Here is a 23,983-nt window from a genome sequence, read left to right as displayed (position 1 = left end):
AATATAACTACTATAATACTGTCCCTATATACTAGAATATAACTACTATAATACTGCCCCCTTTATACAAGAATATAACTACTATAATACTGCTCCTTATATACAAGAATATAACTACTATAATACTGCCCCCTATATACAAGAATATAACTACTATAATACTGCCTCCTACATACAAGAATATAACTACTATAATACTGCCCCCTATATACAAGAATATAACTACTATAATACTGTCCCTATATACTAGAATATAACTACTATAATACTGCCCCCTTTATACAAGAATATAACTACTATAATACTGCTCCTTATATACAAGAATATAACTACTATAATACTGCCCCCTATATACAAGAATATAACTACTATAATACTGCCCCCTCTATACAAGAATATAACTACTATAATACTGCTCCTATATACAAGAATATAACTACTATAATACTGCCTCTATATACAAGAATATAACTACTATAATACTGCTCCTATATACAAGAATATAACTACTATAATACTGCCCCTATACACAAGAATATAACTACTATAATACTGCCCCTATATACAAGAATATAACTACTATAATACTGCCCCTATATACAAGATTATAACTACTATAATATTGCCCCTATATACAAGAATATAACTACTATAATACTGCCCCCTATATACAAGAATATAACTACTATAATAGTGCCCCTGTATACAAGAATATAACTACTATAATACTGCTCCCTATATACAAGAATATAACTACTATAATACTGCCCCTATATACAAGAATATAACTACTATAATACTGCCCCTATATACAAGAATATAACTGCTATAATACTGCTCCTATATACAAGAATATAACTACTATAATACTGCCCCCTATATACAAGAATATAACTACTATAATACTGCTCCTATATACAAGAATATAACTACTATAATACTGCCCCCCTATATACAAGAATATAACTACTATAATATTGCCCCTATATACAAGAATATAACTACTATAATACTGCCCCCTATATACAAGAATATAACTACTATAATACTGCCCCTATATACAAGAATATAACTACTATAATACTGCCCCTATATACAAGAATATAACTACTATAATACTGCCCTCTATATACAAGAATATAACTACTATAATACTGCTCCTATATACAAGAATATAACTACTATAATACTGCTCCTATATACAAGAATATAACTACTATAATACTGCCCCCTATATGCAATAATATACCTACTATAATACTGCCCCTATATTCAAGAATATAACTACTATAATACTGCTTCCTATATACAAGAATATAACTACTATAATACTGCCCCATGTATACAAGAATATAACTACTATAATACTGCCACCTATATACAATAATATACCTACTATAATACGGCCCCTATATACAAGATTATAACTACTATAATACTGCTCCTCTATACAAGAATATAACTACTATAATACTGCCCCTATATGCAAAAATATAACTACTATAATACTGCCCCCATATACAAGAATATAACTACTATAATACTGCTCCTATATACAAGAATATATCTACTATAATACTGCTCCTATATACAAGAATATAACTACTATAATACTGCCCCTATATACAAGAATATATCTATTATATTACTGCTCCTATATACAAGAATATAACTACTATAATACTGCCCCCTATATACAAGAATATAACTACTATAATACTGCCCCCTATATACAAGAATATAACTACTATAATACTGCCTCCTATATACTAGAATATAACTACCATAATACTACCGCTATATACAAGAATATAACTACTATAATACTGCCTCCTATATACAAGAATATAACTACTATAATACTGCCTCCTATATACAAGAATATAACTACTATAATACTGCTCCCTATATACAAGAATATAACTACTATAATACTGCCCCCTATATACAAGAATATAACTACAATAATACTGCCCCCTATATACAAGAATATAACTACTATAATACTGCCCCCTATATACAAGAATATAACTACTATAATACTGCTCCTATATACAAGAATATAACTACTATAATACTGCCCCATATGTACAAGAATATAACTACTGTAATACTGCTCCCTATATACAAGAATATAACTTCTATAATACTGTCTCCTATTTACAAGAATATAACTACTATAATACTGCCCCCTATATACAAGAATATATCTTCTATAATATTATAATAGTCACTTTTTTGTGACTAGAATTTCCCTGCATATATATTCTTCTGTAGGGTACAATAAACGATTGACGTCCATCTTAATACTGATGCATGTAACTATATTAATTTACTTTATTTTCTTCCAGTAACCAGCACAGTTGGATTTGCTAATTATGTTTTATTAATCAAAGCTTCGTAATTACCAAGCATAACAGCAATCAAACAAAAGCAGCGTGAAGCTTTCCATCCGGGCTCGGTTGGTACCTTGGGGCTATATAGAGTTAGGCAAAAACACAAACATTCTCAGTGGGGCGTTCCGTGGGCCTGTCACACTTAAGAAGACCTCAGGAACCTCACTTTTGTCTTTGTTTGTCTCGTTGGGTGGTGGTCATTTTAGTACTTTACTTAAGTTTATTTTTGTATTCTATTTTTGATCTGTCTACCAAATAATTAGAGAAACATCTATATTGGCCATTTACTTTGGTTCCAGCATTGAAGTTGACCTGCTGGTTGTGTCCTACTACAGCCAACGTTCTGAAGGTCAATGTTTTTTGTAATAGATTTTCCAGACATGTCATCAAAGTCATATTGATGGAGGTCCATAGGTCTTTCTAAATCTGGCCATACACATTAGATAGCTGTTGGCCATATGATCAGCTATCTTCTCCAACACCTCCTATAAACACATCTATCTATAAAGCCAACCCATGCTCCAATAGGAGACCGTGGAAGAATTGTTGGCGGATACTGTCAAAACTGGTGGGAATCCAATATCCAACCATATCCTATGTGTTTGGTCAAACTAACTTCTACCCATCTCTTCTCCATAGAGCAGAAACAACTTATTGATACGTCATAGAAGTCATGTATTTTGGAAAGAACCCCTACATGTTTATAGCTTATAGTTTATAGTTTATAGTTTCTGTAATATCAGGTCAGTTGCTTAATACTGGACACCGGTATTGTAGTTTACATGGGATACATTATATAATAAACTGTTCGTTAGATATGGGCAATATTGAATAGATGATGTTAACCAAGGTCAGTGTTTCCCAACCAAGGGTTCAAAAAACCCTGGAAACTGGTTAGGAGTTCCTCGGAAGACAGCATCAGTGATAGCACTTTAAAGTAGGACTGGTGGAAAGGGTTTCCCAGGAGGGAAACATTTTTGTTCAGGTAAAAAGGTTGGGAATTACTGTTCCAGGTAAAGGGCTATTTGTCTTGGTACACTGGTCTGAGAGGTATTTTGTGGATCCTAGCCAAAAATGCAAAGGGGATCTTCTAGTATGGAGATCTTCTAGGTCCACTTGGCCTGGAGATGTTTGGAAACGTAGTCATTTTGAATTGTAACATGGTCCTGAATCAGTACCCGAGGTCTAATCTTGACAAAATGTCCTCAAGTAATAATCCTTATCCCTGTACATACCATATAGTAAAGAAAAAATGCTCTTCCATTAAATTTTGTACGTTTTTCGACAACTAAGTTTGAAAACAAATTTATGTAAAAAAATATAAACTTCTCCCCGTGATGAAATATTTAAACATTTCATTCTTATGGTTTTCATTAAATAGTCCACTCCACCGCCATAATAAGTGAAATCCCACTGTGAGGGTAGTGTGATGGAGTCTGGATACACTGATTATTTGGGATTTGGGGTAAACCGCACAATTTTCATCTCTTGTTACTTGTTTTATTAGTATCTACTGCTAACGATCCGCAGGAACATGGCGGGTGTTACACCAATTAGAGATTTCTTTGCAGCGATCCTATTAATTATAGAAATTTCTTGCATGGAGCGTGAGATCTGAAATCAACAGGACCTGTAGTTTCCTAGCAAATTGTAAAGTTAAAGCCTAACTCCACTGCCGTAATTACCGTACATAACATTGTAAAATCCATGCTCGCATCCTTTCTGTATTCTTCTAGGTGTTATTGTTTGGGTTCTCTAGCAACCACCTGTCTTCCTGTTTGGGTGGCCACATGAACTTCTGACTTCTTTACAGCAGACTGCCTCTCTGCACCACACAGACTTGTTTTAGATAACTACCTCTTAGGCACCAGGAAAAAAGATCTTATTTCAGGACTGATTTCGACAGGCCTAACCCCATTGATGTGACCACATGCACATAGTAACTTAGTATGATTTGTCTTTTAAGATTTCATGATTATTTATTTTCTTAGAGCTCCTTAGCGTATTCTACCTATTTTAATAGTTCAGGTTGCTTATCAACCACTTGTTTTAGTGTTTAGGTGATCAACATTTAAGCACATGGAGCTACATGTGCTGAAGTGGCCACAAGAATGTATTTTTTCTGTTCAATAGACTGCATACCAAGCTCCATAGACTTGTTTTAAAGGACCTCCACTCTGGAATAAGGAGGGGGTTTCAAAAGTGTCGGATTCTTCTTGAATTTTGCAGGCTACAGCACTTCTTGTGGCTAACCAACCACTTGACTTTCTGTTCTGTTGACCATAATCTGTTTCACGGTTGGATTTGCCTACCAGGGTCCCAGAGGATCCTCTGGTGTTCTCAAACTCTAACACTATAATAGGCCCTTAATACAAAAGAGTGCCAAAAGGTCAAGATAACCCCATTTGGAGGTAACTATGGGTCTAATGACAGGCTACTAGGGTCTATTTCTTTTGCGTTGATGCACAAACAACCTATTCAACCTTATTAATGTGTACAATGATAACAAAAACTATTATGATGCAATTAGAAGTGGATATGCACATGTTCTGTGCAGATGGAGGGTGGCCCTACGAATCTTGTCCCCTGGTGGGCCCAAGAAACTCCAGTCCGACACTGATCTGTCTATATGTAGTGGTCACAAGAAGTTCTCTCTGCTGTATAGTGGACTGACTCTCTATGTTGCACAGACTTGTTTTAAGTCCCTCCCACTCAGGCGCCAGGAAGACCATAAAAAGTTTGTATAGGAAATAGCTATAATCCAGGATAATACAAAAGCAAGAAAAGGTGAGGGGGGACGGAAAACCAACAAAAGCTTGTAAGTAAAATAAGGGAAGCTTGGAGAACACATTAGGGAAGATTTACTAATACTGTCTTAGTTTTAGACAGCATAAACATAGACAAGAAAGTCAGAAGATGCACCAAATTCATCAAAGTGGTGCACGCTGTATGAGAAATTTGTTCCAACTTGCTAGACATATTAGACACTTTTCTCTTCCATATACCACCTCTTGGTTGGCATAGTTTATGCCAGTTTTGGTGCACAGCATTGCATTTTAAGCCTTTCTCCTTTCTGCTAGACCATGTTACGCGCGGTGACAAAAGTGTCTAAAACAATTAATATCAGTAAATTTGAGACCGAATTCTGGCTATTTTGAATAGTAAATTTGCCCCTTTATGTGGCCTAGATGGGCTGTAAGATAGTAACGGAGTGTGACCTGTAGTCAGGAAGCCCGAATTAATACTAGTATTATAAACACTCAGGTAATACATAGAAAATGCAGCTGCTGTTATGGATTTGAGGGATGATTATTGGGGGTATTGACGAGATTCTTGCTTTGGAACAATCCTAATTTGGTTCCTCAGTCCCAATGGATAATGAACATATTGGAAAGGTTTTATCAGCAGTGGGTGGTATTTATTCATTAATTTTCCATGTGGGAAAATTGTGGTCTAGTTGAGTAACGTTGCAAATACGTTTTCTGCTTTGCTTTACTTACCTCCTACTGATCTTGAAATGCAGCTAGACTGATTCTCCTGTCTCATCCAAAGCACATCCAGATCACAATATCTGTCAACGCAATAAGGCTGGGTTCACACGTGGCGGAATTTCACTAAAATTCCGCTGCGGACACTCCGCAGCGTTAATCCGCAGCGGTGCCGTTTGTCCATTGACTTACACTTTAATTTAGCAGTGTTCGTTTAGACGAGGCGTAAAATTCCGCTGCGGAGCATAGGCTGCGGAGCGGAATTTGGTGTCCGCAGCATGCTCTGTCTGTTGCGGAGCAGTGGCGGACTCATGGCGGAATTTCTCCATTGACTTCAATGGAGAGTCAAAATTCCGCAATGAAGTCCGCAGATCTTATGTGTGCTGCGGAGCGTATTGGTTTTACTACCATGACATTTCTTCATTCTGGCTGGACCTATGTATTTCTAGGTCTACAGCCAGACTGAAGAAGTCAATGGGGCTCCCGTAATGACGGGAGCGTTGCTAGGAGACGTCTGTAAATAGTCACTGTCCAGGGTGCTGAAAGAGTTAAGCGATCGGCAGTGACTGTTTCTGCACCCGGGACAGTGACTACCGATCTCAATATACATGTATCTGTAAAAAAACATATAAGTTCATACTTACCGAGAACTCCCTGCGTCTGTCTCCAGTCCGGCCTCCCAGGATGACGTTTCAGTCTAAGTGACGGCTGCAGCCAATCACAGGCCAAGCACAGGCTGCAGCGGTCACATGGACTGCCGCGTCATCCAGGGAGGTCGGGCTGGATGCCGAAAGAGGGACGCGTCACCAAGACAACGGCCGGTAAGTATGAAAATCGTTTACTTTCACTAGGGAAAGTGCTGTCCCTTCTCTCTATCCTGCACTGATATCCTGCACTGATAGAGAGAAGGGAAGCACTTTTCCCGCAGTCCGCAGCAGCTAGTCCGCATCAATGTACTGCACATTTTGTGCAGATCCGCAGCAGAATCTGCAACGCAGATTCTGTGCGGCATTGATGCGGACAGTTGCGGAGGAAATCCGCCACGTGTGGTCATGCCCTAAGTGCACGCTCAAGAAGTCCCAGAGCTACGAGGAAGTCAGTTAAACTCTGAATGCATCTTTGGATGTGACTGGAGTACAGGAGACATCATATCACTCCAAATCAGGAGAAGACGAAAAATATATTACTAAGTCTATTGCCAGAATAAAAGACCACACCTTACTTTCTGTAATTTCTTTATGAATGTGTCATGTAATTAGTTTTGTTCGTTCTATTAAACCCATAAGTGTTTTTTGTGTTATTCATTTTTTTGGACAAAAATAAGTAAATTCCAATTCATGGTTGACCTGTCTACTAGTTAAGGCGTACTTGTCGTCTACACAATGAAGCGGGGCTATTTTTGAAGCTGGAGATCTAGTTTTCCTATGGGTCTCATGAGGGGTGTAGCACTTTATGCTTCATGATGTCACAAGCCTCTCTACGCTGTGAAGGCTATAGGTACACTTTAAGGGTCTGTCACTTTCTCCCTTTCCGTATAATCACTATGTGTAGTATGAACCTTAGCGTATTAATATCTGTGTAGGTGCCCCAATGTCCAGTGTTGTCTACTGCTTCATCCGCCACTTTCCATCTGAGATTTGGGACTTCACGATGGTTGTCTGATTCAAGTTGAATCGGAGCACCGTCTGTGAGAATTTATCTGTATTTTTATCTGCAGCGGGAGCGGCAGGATTTGCCCACTGGAGTCCTGATGTCATCCGAAGCTGCAGACGGGAGCCACTCAAGACTCAAGAAAAGACGGGTAAGTGGGCACCGAATGCCCATTGACACAACAGTGGCTGAAAAAACAGGGATAGTCTGAACTTCTCAGCAATTGTGATGGCAATGATACAATGCCGAAGATAAGGGAGGAAAAGGGAAATATTACAAATCTGACTGGTCCGGGCCTAAAAGTGGAACCGTTACCTTTTAGACATCATGTATATTATGTAATTGTATGGGGGCTAACAAAATGGCTAGTCTACTTAAAGAGCAACGTCAGTCAGTACTATTTCTACTCCTCCAGTCAGTACTCCTCCATATTAGTAAGCAGAGGGGGCAGTATTATACTAGTTATATTCTTGTATATAGGGGTAGTATTATAGTAGTTATATTCTTGTATATAGGGGTAGTATTATACTAGTTATATTCTTGTATATAGGGGTAGTATTATAGTAGTTATATTCTTGTATATAGGGGTAGTATTATACTAGTTATATTCTTGTATATAGGGGTAGTATTATAGTAGTATATTCCTGTATATAGGAGGCAGTATTATAGTAGTTATATTCTTGTATATAGGGGTAGTATTATAGTAGTTATATTCTTGTATATAGGGGCAGTATTATAGTAGTTATATTCTTGTATATAGGGGGCAGGATTATAGTAGTTATATTCTTGTATATAGGGGCAGTATTATAGTAGTTATATTCTTGTATATAGGAGCAGTATTATAGTAGTTATATTCTTGTATATAGGGGCAGTATTAGGCTGGGTTCACACGTGGCGGAATTTCACTTGAATTCCGCTGCGGACACTCCGCAGCGTTAATCCGCAGCGGAGCCGTTTCTCCATTGACTTCCACTTCTATTTAGAAGTGTTCGTTTAGACGATGCGTAAAATTCCGCTGCGGAGCATAGGATGCGGAGCGGAATTTGGTGTCCGCAGCATGCTCTGTCTGTTGCGGACCAGTGGCGGACTGGTTGCGGACTCATGGCGGAATTTCTCCATTGACTTCAATGGAGATTCTAAATTCCGCAATGAAGTCCGCAGATGTCATGCACATGTTATGTGTGCTGCGGATGCGTCTTGATTTTTTGACATGACATTTCTTCATTCTGGCTGGACCTATGTATTTCTAGATCTACAGCCAGACCAGTCAATGGGGCTCCCGTAATTACGGGAGCGTTGCTAGGAGACGTCAGTAAATAGTCATTGTCCAGGGTGCTGAAAGAGTTAAGCGATCGGCAGTAACTGTTTCTGCACCCTGGACAGTGACTACCGATCCCAATATACAGCAACCTGTCAAAAAAATAGAAGTTCATACTTACCGAGAACTCCCTGCTTCTGTCTCCAGTCCAGCTTCCCAGGATGACGTTTCAGTGTAAGTGACGGCTGCAGCCAATCACAGGCTGCAGCGGTCACATGGACTGCCGCGTCATCCAGGGAGGTCGGGCTGGATGCCGAAAGAGGGACGCGTCACCAAGACAACGGCCGGTAAGTATGAAATTTGTTTACTTTCACTAGGGAAAGTGCTGGCCCTTCTCTCTATCCTGCACTGATAGAGAGAAGGGAAGCACTTTTTCCCCAGTCCGCAGCAGCTAGTCCGCATCAATTTACTGCACATTTTGGGCAGATCCGCAGCGTAATCCGCAATGCGGATTATGTGCGGCATTGATGCGGACACTTGCGGAGAAAATCCGCCACGTGGGGGCATGCCCTAATAGTAGTTATATTCTTGTATATAGGAGACAGTATTATAGTAGTTATATTCTTGTATATAGGGGGGCAGTATTATAGTAGTTATATTCTTGTATATAGGGGTAGTATTATAGTAGTTATATTCTTGTATATAGGGGTAGTATTATAGTAGTTATATTCTTGTATATAGGGGAAGTATTATAGTAGTTATATTCTTGTATATAGGGTGCAGTATTATAGTAGTTATATTCTTGTATATAGGGGCAGTATTATAGTAGTTATATTCTTGTATATAGGAGCAGTATTATAGTAGTTATATTCTTGTATATAGGGCAGTATTATAGTAGTTATATTCTTGTATATAGGGGCAGTATTATAGTAGTTATATTCTTGTATATAGGAGACAGTATTATAGTAGTTATAGTCTTGTATATAGGGGGTAGTATTATAGTAGTTATATTCTTGTATATAGGGGGCAGTATTATAGTCGTTATATTCTTGTATATAGGAGGCAGTATTATAGTAGTTATATTCTTGTATATAGGGGCAGTATTATAGTAGTTATATTCTTGTATATAGGAGCAGTATTATAGTAGTTATATTCTTGTATATAGGGGCAGTATTATAGTAGTTATATTCTTTTATATAGGGGGCAGTATTATAGTAGTTATATTCTTGTATATAGGGGCAGTATTATAGTAGTTATATTCTTGTATATAGGGGGCAGTATTATAGTAGTTATATTCTTGTATATAGGGGGCAGTATTATAGTAGTTATATTCTTGTATATAGGGGGCAGTATTATAGTAGTTATATTCTTGTATATAGGGGCAGTATTATAGTAGTTATATTCTTGTATATAGGAGACAGTATTATAGTAGTTATATTCTTGTATATAGGGGGGCAGTATTATAGTAGTTATATTCTTGTATATAGGAGCAGTATTATAGTAGTTATATTCTTGTATATAGGGGACAGTATTATAGTAGTTATATTCTTGTATATAGGAGCAGTATTATAGTAGTTATATTCTTGTATATAGGAGCAGTATTATAGTAGTTATATTCTTGTATATAGGAGCAGTATTATAGTAGTTATATTCTTGTATATAGGGAGCAGTATTATAGTAGTTATATTCTTGTATATAGGGGGGCAGTATTATAGTAGTTATATTCTTGTATATAGGGAGCAGTATTATAGTAGTTATATTCTTGTATATAGGGACAGTATTACAGTAGTTATATTCTTGTATATAGGGGTAGTATTATAGTAGTTATATTCTTGTATATAGGGGCAGTATTATAGTAGTTATATTCTTGTATATAGGGGCAGTATTATAGTAGTTATATACTTGTATATATGGGCAGTATTATAGTAGTTATATTCTTGTATATAGGAGCAGTATTATAGTAGTTATATTTTTGTATATAGGGGCAGTATTATAGTAGTTATATTCTTGTATATAGGGGCAGTATTATAGTAGTTATATTCTTGTATATAGGAGACAGTATTATAGTAGTTATATTCTTGTATATAGGAGCAGTATTATAGAAGTTATATTCTTGTATATAGGGGCAGTATTATAGTAGTTATATTCTTGTATATAGGGGCAGTATTATAGTAGTTATATTCTTGTATATAGGAGACAGTATTATAGTAGTTATATTCTTGTATATAGGAGCAGTATTATAGTAGTTATAGTCTTGTATATAGGAGCAGTATTATAGTAGTTATATTCCTGTACATAGGGGCAGTAATATAGTAGTTATATTCTTGTATATAGGAGCAGTATTATAGTAGTTATATTCTTGTATATAGCGGGCAGTATTATAGTAGTTATATTCCTGTATATAGGGGCAGTATTATAGTAGTTATATTCTTGTATATAGGAGGCAGTATTATAGTAGTTATATTCCTGTATATAGGGGCAGTATTATAGTAGTTATATTCTTGTATATAGGAGCAGTATTATAGTAGTTATATTCTTGTATATAGGGGCAGTATTATAATAGTTATATTCTTGTATATAGGGGGCAGTATTATAGTAGTTATAATATTGTATATAGGAGGCAGTATTATAGTAGTTATATTCTTGTATATAGGGGCAGTATTATAGTAGTTATATTCTTGTATATAGGGGCAGTATTATAGTGGTTATATTCTTGTATATAGTGGCAGTATTATAGTAGTTATATTCTTCTACATATGGGCAGTATTATAGTAGTTATATTCTTGTATATAGGAGCAGTATTATAGTATTTATATTCTTGTACATAGGGGCAGTATTTAAGTAGTAGTTTTCTCGTATATAGGAGTAGTATTATAGTAGTTATATTCCTTTATAAAGGAGGCAGTATTATAGTACTTATATTCTTGTATATAAGTGCAGTAGTATAGTAGTTATATTCTTGTATATAGGAGGCATTATTATAGTACTTATATTCTTGTATATAGGAGCAGTATTATAGTACTTATATTCTTGTATATAGGGGCAGTAGTATAGTAGTTATATTCTTGTATATAGGGGGCAGTATTATAGTTGTTATATTCTTGTATATAGGAGGCAGTATTATAGTAGTTATATTCTTGTATATAGGGGCAGTATTATAGTAGTTATATTCTTGTATATAGGAGACAGTATTATAGTAGTTATATTCTTGTATATAGGAGCAGTATTATAGAAGTTATATTCTTGTATATAGGGGCAGTATTATAGTAGTTATATTCTTGTATATAGGAGACAGTATTATAGTAGTTATATTCTTGTATATAGGAGCAGTATTATAGTAGTTATAGTCTTGTATATAGGAGCAGTATTAGGCTGGGTTCACACGTGGCGGAATTTCACTTAAATTCCGCTGCGGACACTCCGCAGCGTTAATCCGCAGCGGAGCCGTTTGTCCATTGACTTCCACTTTAATTTAGCAGTGTTCGTTTAGACGATGCGTAAAATTCCGCTGCGGAGCATAGGCTGCGGAGCGGAATTTGGTGTCCGCAGCATGCTCTGTCTGTTGCGGAGCAGTGGCGGACTCATGGCGGAATTTCTCCATTGACTTCAATGGAGATTCTAATTTCCGCAATGAAGTCCGTAGCTGTCATGCACATGTTATGTGTGCTGCGGATGCGTCTTGCTTTTTTAACTTGACATTTCTTCATTCTGGCTGGACCTATGTATTTCTAGGTCTACAGCCAGACTGAGGAAGTCAATGGGGCTCCCGTAATGACGGGAGCGTTGCTAGGAGACGTCTGTAAATAGTCACTGTCCAGGGTGCTGAAAGAGTTAAGCGATCGGCAGTAACTGTTTCTGCACCCGGGACAGTGACTACCGATCCCAATATACAGCAACCTGTCAAAAAAATAGAAGTTCATACTTACCGAGAACTCCCTGCTTCTGTCTCCAGTCCGGCCTCCCAGGATGACGTTTCAGTCTAAGTGACGGCTGCAGCCAATCACAGGCCAAGCACAGGCTGCAGCGGTCACATGGACTGGCGCGTCATCCAGGGAGGTCGGGCTGGATGCCGAAAGAGGGACGCGTCACCAAGACAACGGCCGGTAAGTATGAAAATCGTTTACTTTCACTAGGGAAAGTGCTGTCCCTTCTCTCTATCCTGCACTGAATAGGGAGAAGGGAAGCACTTTTCCCGCAGTCCGCAGCAGCTAGTCCGCATCAATGTACTGCACATTTTGTGCAGATCCGCAGCAGAATCTGCAACGCAGATTCTGTGCGGCATTGATGCGGACAGTTGCGGAGGAAATCCGCCACGTGTGGTCATGCCCTTATAGAAGTTATATTCTTGTATATAGGGGCAGTATTATAGTAGTTATATTCTTGTATATAGGGGCAGTATTATAGTAGTTATATTCTTGTATATAGGAGACAGTATTATAGTAGTTATATTCTTGTATATAGAGGGCAGTATTATGGTAGTTATATTCTTGTATATAGGGGCAGTATTATAGTAGTTATATTCTTGTATATAGGGGAAGTATTATAGTAGTTATATTCTTGTATATAGGGAGCAGTATTATAGTAGTTATATTCTTGTATATAGGGGCAGTATTATAGTAGTTATATTCTTGTATATAGGGGGCAGTATTATAGTAGTTATATTCTTCTATATAGGGGTCAGTATTATAGTAGTTATATTCTTGTATATAGGGGCAGTATTATAGTAGTTATATTCTTGTTGTATATAGGGGCAGTATTATAGTACTTATACTCTTGTATATAGGAGGCAGTACTGTAGTGGTATGTGCCTGGGTTTTTGATTATGGTTCCTTCTATAGTCAGATAATTTGCTAAGTAACAGGCTGCAGTAGATGGTTGGCTATATATTGGGGAGTAATCATCTAGTTCTATGTTAATGCTGTTATTATAAAGATGTAATAAGAAAAATAGAACATTCTTACAGCCATTCTTATAGAAAACCTTACTTATGGTACAATCATCTTTATGCGCAGTCCAGAAAATTCTCATTAGAAATCATTTATGGAATTACTCTATACATTGAGCCGCACTTCATAAAGTTAGGTTTAGTTTTATCTCTTAAAGAGGCTCTGTCACCAGATTTTCAAACCCCTATCTCGTATTGCAGCAGATCGGCGCTGCAATGTAGATAACAGTAACGTTTGTTTTTTTTTAAAACGAGCATTTTTTGCCAAGTTATGACCATTGTTATATTTATGCAAATGAGCCTTTCTTATGTACAACTGGGCGTGTTTAAAGTTATGTCCAACTGGGCGTGTATTGTGTGTGTACATCTGGGCGTTTTTACTTGTTTTACTAGCTGGGCGTTGTGAATAGAAGTGTATGATGCTGACGAATCAGCATCATCCACTTCTCTTCGTTACCACCCAGCTTTTGGCAGTGCACAGACACACAGCGTGTCCTCGGGAGATCACGCTGTGACGTCACTCACTTCCTCCCACAGGAACTTCATCGCGTCGGATGAGCAAGGACACGCTGTGTGTCTGTGCACTGCCAGAAGCTGGGTGGTAACGAAGAGAAGTGGATGATGCTGATTCGTCAGCATCATACACTTCTATTCACAAAGCCCAGCTAGTAAAACAAGTAAAAACACCCAGATGTACACACAATACATGCCCACTTGGACTTAACTTTAAACACGTCCAGTTGTACATAAGAAAGCCTCATTTGCATAAATATAAAAATGGTCATAACTTGGCCAAAAATGCTCGTTTTTGAAAAAAAAACTTTACTGTTATCTACATTGCAGCGCCGATCTGCTGCAATACGAGATAGGGGTTTGAAAATCTGGTGACAGAGCCTCTTTAAGTTCCTATGTTGTTTTTGTATCGTACTCGGTTGAATATTATTGAACTCTTGAAAGCGTTAGCAGGAGTATGGTGGAGTGTATGGCCAGCGATGAATAGAGGGTAATTATCGACATAAACTGTTCCCCTATTTATAAAATCACAAAAATAGCTTCGTACATTTAAATAATGATTATGTGTCACGTTGAAGAGGAACACCGTCCACAAAAAAAATAATGAGTTTAATGGTCCTGTAAAAAAAAAAAAATGCTCTGCAGTTTTGGATCAACTGCTGCACAGAACTATTATCTTATAATTAAATTGAAAATAAAAACTTCCACAGAATTGTGAAGTTTTTAACAGAGCAGCAATGTAGTTAGTCATCTGCAGGGATTAAGAGGAGGGGGGCTTTTAGTAATTGCGTTTCTAAAAGTAATGTAACATTAGAAATACATTATTTAAATCAGTGTTTGTATTATAAAATATAGTTTTATAGCTATATATAAATCTATCTATTTATAGCTCTCTATTTTTCTCTCTTTCTCTCTCTCTCTCTCTCTCTCTATGTGTATATATATATATATATATATATATATATATATATATATAAATCATAAAATATTCCAGTTTTCTGTCGCTCGCATTTTAGCTTTGCTGTGTAGACTGGGAGGGTCAGCAGAGTCATCTCATTATTACTAGAGGGCATGTTCAACAGTCATCTCATTAGTAGAGGGTGGGTCAGCAGAATAATCTCATTATCAGTAGGGGGCGATAAGCAAAGTAATCTCATTATCATTAGAGGGCAGGGCTAGCAGAGTTAGCTCATTATTATTAGAGGGCAGGTTCAACAGTAATCTCACTAGTAGAGAGTGGGGTTAGCAGAGACATCTCGTTATCAGTACAATTGGGTTAGAAAAGTAATCTCATTATCATTAGAGGGCAAGTTCAACAGAGCCATTGCATTAGAAGAAGGCTGGGTCAGAAAAGTAATCTCTTTATCAGTAGACTGTGGCTTAGCAGAGTAATCAAATTATCTTTGGAGGGCAGAATTAGCATAGTAATCTAATTATAATTATAGGGCAGGGGATTTTATGACAGATGATGGCTGTATTGTATTGATGGCCCAGATAAGGCAAGATAGACACTACAGACTATACACACTGATAGAGCTCTGTATACAGCTCCCCTGTCAGTCCCTTGTCGAGAGGCTATGTTCTATAACTTTCTGTATGACTCTATGGACACTTTTCTGTCCATTAATTCCCATTTGTTGCAGTTGCTATAAAGCACACACCCTGCTGTATTTTCATACAGACCATGTAGAAAGTATGTGTGTGCCTTTAAAATAGCCACTCCCAGGCGTCTTAAAAAAAAATTATAATTCTAATAATAATTAACAATTTTTTTTATCTGCTCTAAGATATACAGATGCTATGGTGCTCATGGACAGCTTGGTCCTGGCTCCCTTCATGGTGAGCACTGTAAATATGAATGGGTCACTATGCATCAATGATAGGAGGCATGGGAGTAGGAAAGTGGGCCATGGTTATCCCAACCTTCTCTCCAACAATGGACAGGTCAAGGAGTGGTCTGAGAAGCCCCAGTAGAGTGGTGGTGTGGACAATAAGCTAAAAAAAAAGTCACTTTTTTTATGTAGCCGTTCGTAGGGAATTGTTGGGTAGGGAACAATCGTAGGGAACTGTATGTTGTGAGTCAAAAATCTAGTACTATTTTTTTGTACAAAGTTATAGTGGATATTTTTTGCAGTGCTATAATGCAATGTCGTATGTGAATAGGTACAAGCAGGGCCGCACCGTATCTCACCTCAGGCAGCAGCCTGCTGCCTCTCTGAGAGGACGGGGACGCCAATGAAACCAGCCACCGCCTCCTGCACTATAGTTGTACCTGCGTCTATAGGATCCAGATACAATTACATTCATATGTGCTGCATAAGCGCTGAATGGCATAATAACAATGCCCCCTATGTACAAGACTATAACTACTATAATACTGCCCCTATATACAAGAATATAAATACTATAATACTGCATCCTATATACAAGAATACAACTACTATAATGCTGCCCCCTATGTACAGGAATATGACTACTGTAATACTGCCCCAATATACAAGAATATAACTACTATAATACTGCCCCCTATATACAAGAATATAACTACTAAAATACTACCCCTATATACAAGAACATAACTACTATAATACTGCCCATATATACAAGAATATAACTACTATAATACTGCCTCCTATATACAAGAATATAACTACTATAATACTGCCCCTATATACCAGAATATAACTACTATAAGGGCATGACCACACATGGCGGAATTCCTCCGCAACTGTCCGCATCAATGCCGCACCTAATCCGGGTTGCGGATTACGGCTGCGGATCTGCACAAAATGTGCAGAAAATTGATGCGGACTAGCTGCTGCGGACTGCGGGAAAAGTGCTTCCCTTCTCCCTATCAGTGCAGGATAGAGAGAAGGGACAGCACTTTCCCTAGTGAAAGTAAAAGAAATTCATACTTACCGCCCGTTGTCTTTATGACGCGTCCCTCCTTCGGCATCCAGCCCGACCTCCCTGGATGACGCGCCAGTCCATGTGACCGCTGCAGCCTGTGCTTGGCCTGTGATTGGCTGCAGCCGTCACTTACACTGAAACGTCATCCTGGGAGGCCGGACTGGAGACAGAAACAGGGAGTTCTCGGTAAGTACGAACTTCATTTTTTTTTACAGATACATGCAGTGGCGGACACAGACTGCAAAAGGCCCCTGTGCAGATAATGTGCCAGGGCCCCCCCGCCCCCCCCCAATACCGACAAAGTTACCTAAACATATATATGCATATAAAAATAAACCTTACTAATAAAAATTATGAAGGAAGATTTATATTGTACATTTTATTACCAGTTTAGAACACAAGTAACACATTTTTTTCCGGGTTAAATTCTTATCTAAACTAAGTCCCTAAATGTGGGCAAAGAAAATGAAAAACCTATACTCACCTCCTCCGGCGCCTCCGTTCCCCCTCCGCAGCCCCTATCCCTTTCTGTGTTTACAAAGCTGCTGTGGTGACGCGCGGTCGATGGCACATGACCGCTGCAGCCAATCAATGCACTCAACAGCGATTTGCTGTGGAACTACTGTCCTCAGCAGCACACCAATGAGGAGTTATTGGCAGCAGCGGTCACGTGCCATCGGCAGCGCGTCACCAGTGCAGCCTTGTACACTTGTAACACAGACCGAGACAGGAGGATGGGGGCTGCGGCGGGTGAACGGAGGCGAGGGAGGAGGTGAGTATAGTTTTTTTATTTTCTTTGCCCACATTTAGAGACTTAGGTTAAATTGAATCATTGAATATAACACAAAGCACTCATGCAACTGAGATGCAATAATTTAGATGATCTTATCATGCTTAGCTTACTGCACTGTTACCTATCAAGCAGGACTGAATCTCAAGATATCTACAGAGGGGGCTGTATGGCGTTATCTACAGGGGGGACTGTATGGCGCTATCAACAGAGGGGGCTGTATGGCGTTATCTACAGGGGGGACTGTATGGCGCTATCTACAGAGGGGTCTGTATGGCGCTATCTACAGGGGGGTCTGTATGGCGCTATCTACAGGGGGGACTGTATGGCGCTATCTACAGGGGGGACTGTATGGCGCTATCTACAGGGGGGACTGTATGGCGCTATCTACAGGGGGGACTGTATGGCGCTATCTACAGGGGGGACTGTATGGCGCTATCTACAGAGGGGGCTGTATGGCGTTATCTACAGGGGGGCTGTATGGCGTTATCTACAGGGGGGCTGTATGGCGTTATCTACAGGGGGCTGTATGGTGTTATCTACAGGGGGGACTTTATGGCGTTATCTACAGTGGGGTCTGTATGGCGTTATCTACAGGGGTTCTGTATGGCGTTCCCTACAGGGGGGGTCTGTAGGGAAAGTCATACAGCCCCCCCCTGTAGGGAACGCCATACAGACCCCCCTTTAGGGAACGCCATACAGACCCCCCTGTAGGGAACGCTATACAGCCCCCCCTGTAGGGAACGCTATACAGCCCCCCCTGTAGGGAACGCCTTACAGCCCCCCCCTGTAGGGAACGCTATACAGCCCCCCCCCTGTAGGGAACGCCATACACCCCCAATCACTCAAAAAATGCGACCTACAGTGTGAAAAGACAAAAGACATGTATCCCCTATCCACAGGATAGGGGATACATGTGTGATCGCTGGCATTGATAGGGAGAGCGGGGGACCGAAAGTCCCCCGAAGTTCTCCATCACTCACCTCTGACTTCCGGTGTCTGCGCAGCTCAAGTGTGACCGGCGCTCCATTCATTTCTACGGAGCTGCCGACACAGACCCCGGAAGTCCGAGGTTTGTGATGGAGAACTTCAGGGGACTTTCGGTCCCCCGTTCTCCCTATCAATGCCAGCGATCACACACGTATCCCCTATCCTGTGGATAGGGGATACATGTCTTATGTTTAATGGCAGAGCGGGGAGATACTCCCTGCTCTGCCGTAGTGTTCCGTGGCATCGCGCTGTAGCAGCCATAGCGGCAGCTAGCGGAGATTCCGGCCAAGGTGGGGGCCCGTGCCGGCAGGTGACGCGGGCCCCCTCATGCCGCGGCCCCGTAGCAGCCGCTACGGCTGCTATAGCAGTAGTTACGCCCCTGTGTTAGGGGGAGTTCACACTGAGGTTTTTTTCGCGAAAAACGTCAGAAAGTGCCTCCCATTGAAATCCATGAAATTTTTCCTGCGAGCAGTAAAAACCGCATGCGGGAAAAAGAAGCGCAATGCCCTTTCTTCGGGCGTTTCTGTCTCTGACTTCCCATTGACAACAATGGCAGGCAGAAAATGCGTTTTTTGCTGCGTTTCCCTGCCCACGGCCCGATGGCCGAAAAACGCCACAAAAAAACGCAATGAAAAACGCGGGAAGTGTTCTACCGGCAGGTCAAAATATGCCTCAAAATTCCGGAAGGAATTATGAGGCAGATTTTTCTACATAAAAACTTCTCCCTTCTGACATGAACTTTTTAACTTCATCTACCTGTCCTCTGCAGTCTGCACGTCCTCCACTCGTCCTGTGTCTGTCCTCCGCTCATCCTATGAGTTCTCCGGCAGTCCTGACTGTACTGTCCAGCCGCCCGAAGTCTTACGTCGCACCGCCCCCTGTCCTCTCCCCTGCCTGAGCGCTCCTCCTACCACCAGCATCGCCGTCCTGTCCTATTCATCTGTGCCAGATTGGCAGTGCAGTGTAGCGGCTATCACCGGGCCCGGGCACCCGCCCCCTCCCTCCCGATTGGTAGTGCAGTGTGGCGGCTATCACCGGGCCCCCGCCCCCTCCCTCCCCTCATGCCTAGTGTTGTGATGCTACTAGGCATGAGGGGGCCCGTGCCGCCAGGCCTGGTACATAAAATGTAATGTGCCTGTCAGGGCGACACGGGCCCCCCCATGCCGCGGGCCCCGTAGCAGCTGCTACGGCTGCTACTGTGGTAGTTACGCCACTGAACGGGCCCCCTTCCCACGCGGGGCCCTTGTGCAGCTGCACCGGCTGCACATGCGGTATGTCCGCCCCTGGATACATGTATATTGGGATCGGTAGTCACTGTCCCGGGTGCAGAAACAGTTACTGCCGATCGCTTAACTCTTTCAGCACCCTGGACAGTGACTATTTACTGACGTCTCCTAGCAACGCTCCCGTCATTACGGGAGCCCCATTGACTTCCTCAGTCTGGCTGTAGACCTAGAAATACATAGGTCCAGCCAGAATGAAGAAATGTCAAGTTAAAAAAGCAAGACGCATCCGCAGCACACATGACATGTGCATGACAGCTGCGGACTTCATTGCGGAACTTTGAATCTCCATTGAAGTCAATGGAGAAATTCCGCCATGAGTCCGCCACTGCTCTGCAACAGACAGAGCATGCTGCGGACACCAAATTCCGCTCCGCAGCCTATGCTCCGCAGCGGAATTGTACGCATCGTGTAAACGAACACTGCTAAATTAAAGTGAAAGTCAATGGAGAAACGGCTCCGCTGCGGATTAACGCTGCGGAGTGTCCGCAGCGGAATTTAAGTGAAATTCCGCCATGTGTGAACCCGCCCTAATACTGCCTCTATATACAAGAATATAACTACTATAATACTGCTCCTATATACAAGAATATATTTACTATAATACTGCCCCTATATACAAGAATATAACTACTATAATACTGCTCCTATATACAAGAATATAACTACTATAATACTGCTCCTATATACAGGACTTTAACTACTATAATACTGCCCCTATATACAAGACTATAACTACTATAATACTGCCCCTATATACAAGAATATAACTACTATAATACTGCCCCTATATACAAGAATATAACTACTATAATACTGCTCCTATATACAAGAATATAACTACTATAATACTGCCTCCTATATACAGGAATATAACTACTATAATACTGCCTCCTATATACAGGAATATAACTACTATATTACTGCTTCCTATATACAAGAATATAACTACTATAATACTGCTCCTATATACAAGACTATAACTACTATAATACTGTTCCTATATACAAGAATATAACTACTATAATACTGCCTCCTATATACAGGAATATAACTACTATAATACTGCTTCCTATATACAAGAATATAACTACTATAATACTGCTCCTATATACAAGACTATAACTACTATAATACTGCCCCTATATACAAGAATATAACTACTATAATACTGCCCCTATATACAAGAATATAACTACTATAATACTGCCCCTATATACAAGAATATAACTACTATAATACTGCCTCTATATACAAGAATATAACTACTATAATACTGCCCCCTATATACAAGACTATAACTACTATAATACTGCCCCTATATACAAGAATATAACTTCTATAATACTGCCTCCTATATACACGAATATAACTACTATAATACTGCTCCTATATACAAGAATATAACTACTATAATACTGCTCCTATATACAAGAATATAACTACTATAATACTGCCTCCTATATACACGAATATAACTACTATAATACTGCTCCTATATACAAGAATATAACTACTATAATACTGCTCCTATATACAAGAATATAACTACTATAATACTGCCTCCTATATACAAGAATATAACTACTATAATACTGCCCCTATATACAAGAATATAACTACTATAATACTGCTCCTATATACAAGAATATAACTACTATAATACTACCCCTATATACAAGAATATAACTACTATAATACTGCCCCCTATATACAAGAATATAACTACTATAATACTGTCATAGTATCTGCTCTAAAGAACTACTTATCCTTCATCCGCAGACGGATATTAGATTTTCATCCAGATAAAAGGCGACTTATAAAACATAGAAGCTGATGATATTATGCTGTTATTAATGGGCAAGTGATAAGCTGAGTATTCTGGGCAATGTTTTGGTGTGACTATGTGACACGGTGATTCATGTACTTGACAGTTGACATGTAGTGGTATTGGCAGGACTAGGGCCTCCACGTCGCTCTTCCGTAATTTGCGCAGGAGGTTAACCATAATGGCAGATGACAGCCGCCTGTTGCATTTCCCTTCCTATTGTGGAGATCGCTATTGAATAATCTTCAGTTTGGCTTCAGTGATTTTTTTTCTCTCCCTGAGAAAAATCATTTTGCATTTATGTAATGTTTTTTTCCCGCCGCTATCATTAGCACGAGAAGAAATCTTCATCGAAAGAGCAATTCAATTAAGTAAAGTACAGAAGGTCCTGATAGCCGTACAAGTCAATGGCTGCATTCTCTACGTGTGCCGGGATTTATACAGCCGCAACAAAGCGTGCGTGGCCTCACTAAACAGACAATACCCACAGTCTGAATGCAACATGTTCACCAGATAGAAAGCAGCGTTCAGGGCAATGCAGAGATTCAATACACAGCTCATTGCTCATTTAAAGAAACAGTACACACACTGTGTGAAATTAGAGGGGAACTTCACTAAGGAAAACGGAATGTGCCGCTGTAATTATTCATGAGAGTCTTTCAGACTCATTCATGAATATTTTATGAGCAATTCTGCCAATCAGCAGTCTAAATCTGCTTGGGGTTGCTGCTTAGTAACAGCAAATGATGCCCACGGGTGACAACACTTGATCTGCATGCTCTTGTGTAGATGTGAAGTTGTTACTCACATACATATAAAGTGCTGTTTTTGTATTCGAAATGGCCTAGATTTTTTTTCCTAGGGCTTTAATATTGATTTCAACCCGCAGATGAATAGTTTACTCAGGCACATCGCCGTACATATGGTTGTAGTTGAGCCCACTGAAGCATGGCGACCCCAACATTTAGCTGATAGGTGTGGGTTCCGTCAGTAGCGCTCACTTCATTCAGCTGATTGACGGGGTTATCTTGAGTCGGATCCCGACCGATCTAATATTGAGCTCCATCCCTAAGGATATTTTATCAATAGTGATGTCCTGGAAAACTCCTTTAAGTCACCTGCTGGGTAGCCCGTCGCAAAGTCCCCTTCAAAGCACCCATAAAAACAAAAAAAAGCCAAAATCCTAAGCGTAAAGCCACACAGAGCGGCCCTGACACAGTCACGGCGCAGCCAACAACCGCGCCAGCACCATGTTCGATGCGGCTGTCAAATACCCTGTTAATAGCCACGCATTATTGCGGGTAATACGCCCCTATACCTGCAAAATCGTGCGGCCATAAAAGGTGTATTAATTAATGGCCGCACGATTTTGCAGGTAAGGGGATGTTTTAGCCACAATAACGCATGGCCATTAAAAGGGTATTTGACAGCTGTGCCGAACATGGTGCCGGCACGGTTGTTGGGTGCGTGGCGAACGTGTGATGGTAATGTAAACAAACGATAGTTTATTTTTGGGTTTCCGTTCATCGGTTCCTCTGATGGAAAGTTTGAACGTAAACGATGAACATAACCCGAACTCTGATGTCAACAGGCTGGCCCTTAGTGCAGTTAGTATAATGAAGGTGTTCTTCAGGAATATGCATGGACAGACAATTCTTAGGAATCCCAGGACCCCTACTAACCAGAATAACGTATAGGCTCAATGTATATTCTCTAAAAACCCCTTTAAACTGTCATGTTTTCATGAATATTCCTCTGCTCAGCACTTCACTTGTTATTTTTTTTATCTTCTCCAGTGGTGCCGAGCTGCAGACACTAGAAAATATTCTGTATAATAAATGTGCCTTTAGGATGGGTTGTTGTACTCAGGGGTCCAATGGTTAAATGCCTTAAGACTCAAACAAAAGAGACACCCCTTCTTATTAGCTTCTA

The 23,983-nt window shown here is 39.8% G+C and overlaps 1 protein-coding gene across 7 annotated transcripts in view; it reads left to right on the top strand.

The window, feature by feature from the left end:
- The window catches only part of SHISA6 (shisa family member 6), a 287,961-nt gene that overhangs the window by 206,775 nt on the left and 57,203 nt on the right, over positions 1-23,983 (top strand). For 5 of the 7 annotated variants that reach the window (XM_075846751.1, XM_075846754.1, XM_075846750.1 and 2 more), the window contains one exon: positions 7,602-7,685. The exons of the other annotated variants lie outside the window; for them this stretch is intronic. In XM_075846751.1, the coding sequence (XP_075702866.1) occupies positions 7,602-7,685 (84 nt within the window). The remainder of the gene's footprint in view (positions 1-7,601; positions 7,686-23,983) is intronic. 7 annotated transcript variants of the gene reach the window in all.

The sequence above is a fragment of the Rhinoderma darwinii genome, chromosome 13 (assembly GCF_050947455.1).
Source record: "Rhinoderma darwinii isolate aRhiDar2 chromosome 13, aRhiDar2.hap1, whole genome shotgun sequence".
In the NCBI taxonomy this organism is placed as follows: Eukaryota; Metazoa; Chordata; class Amphibia; order Anura; family Rhinodermatidae; genus Rhinoderma; species Rhinoderma darwinii.
Note: the sequence above shows the minus strand (reverse complement) of the source record. Positions and strands in the feature narration are given on the sequence as shown.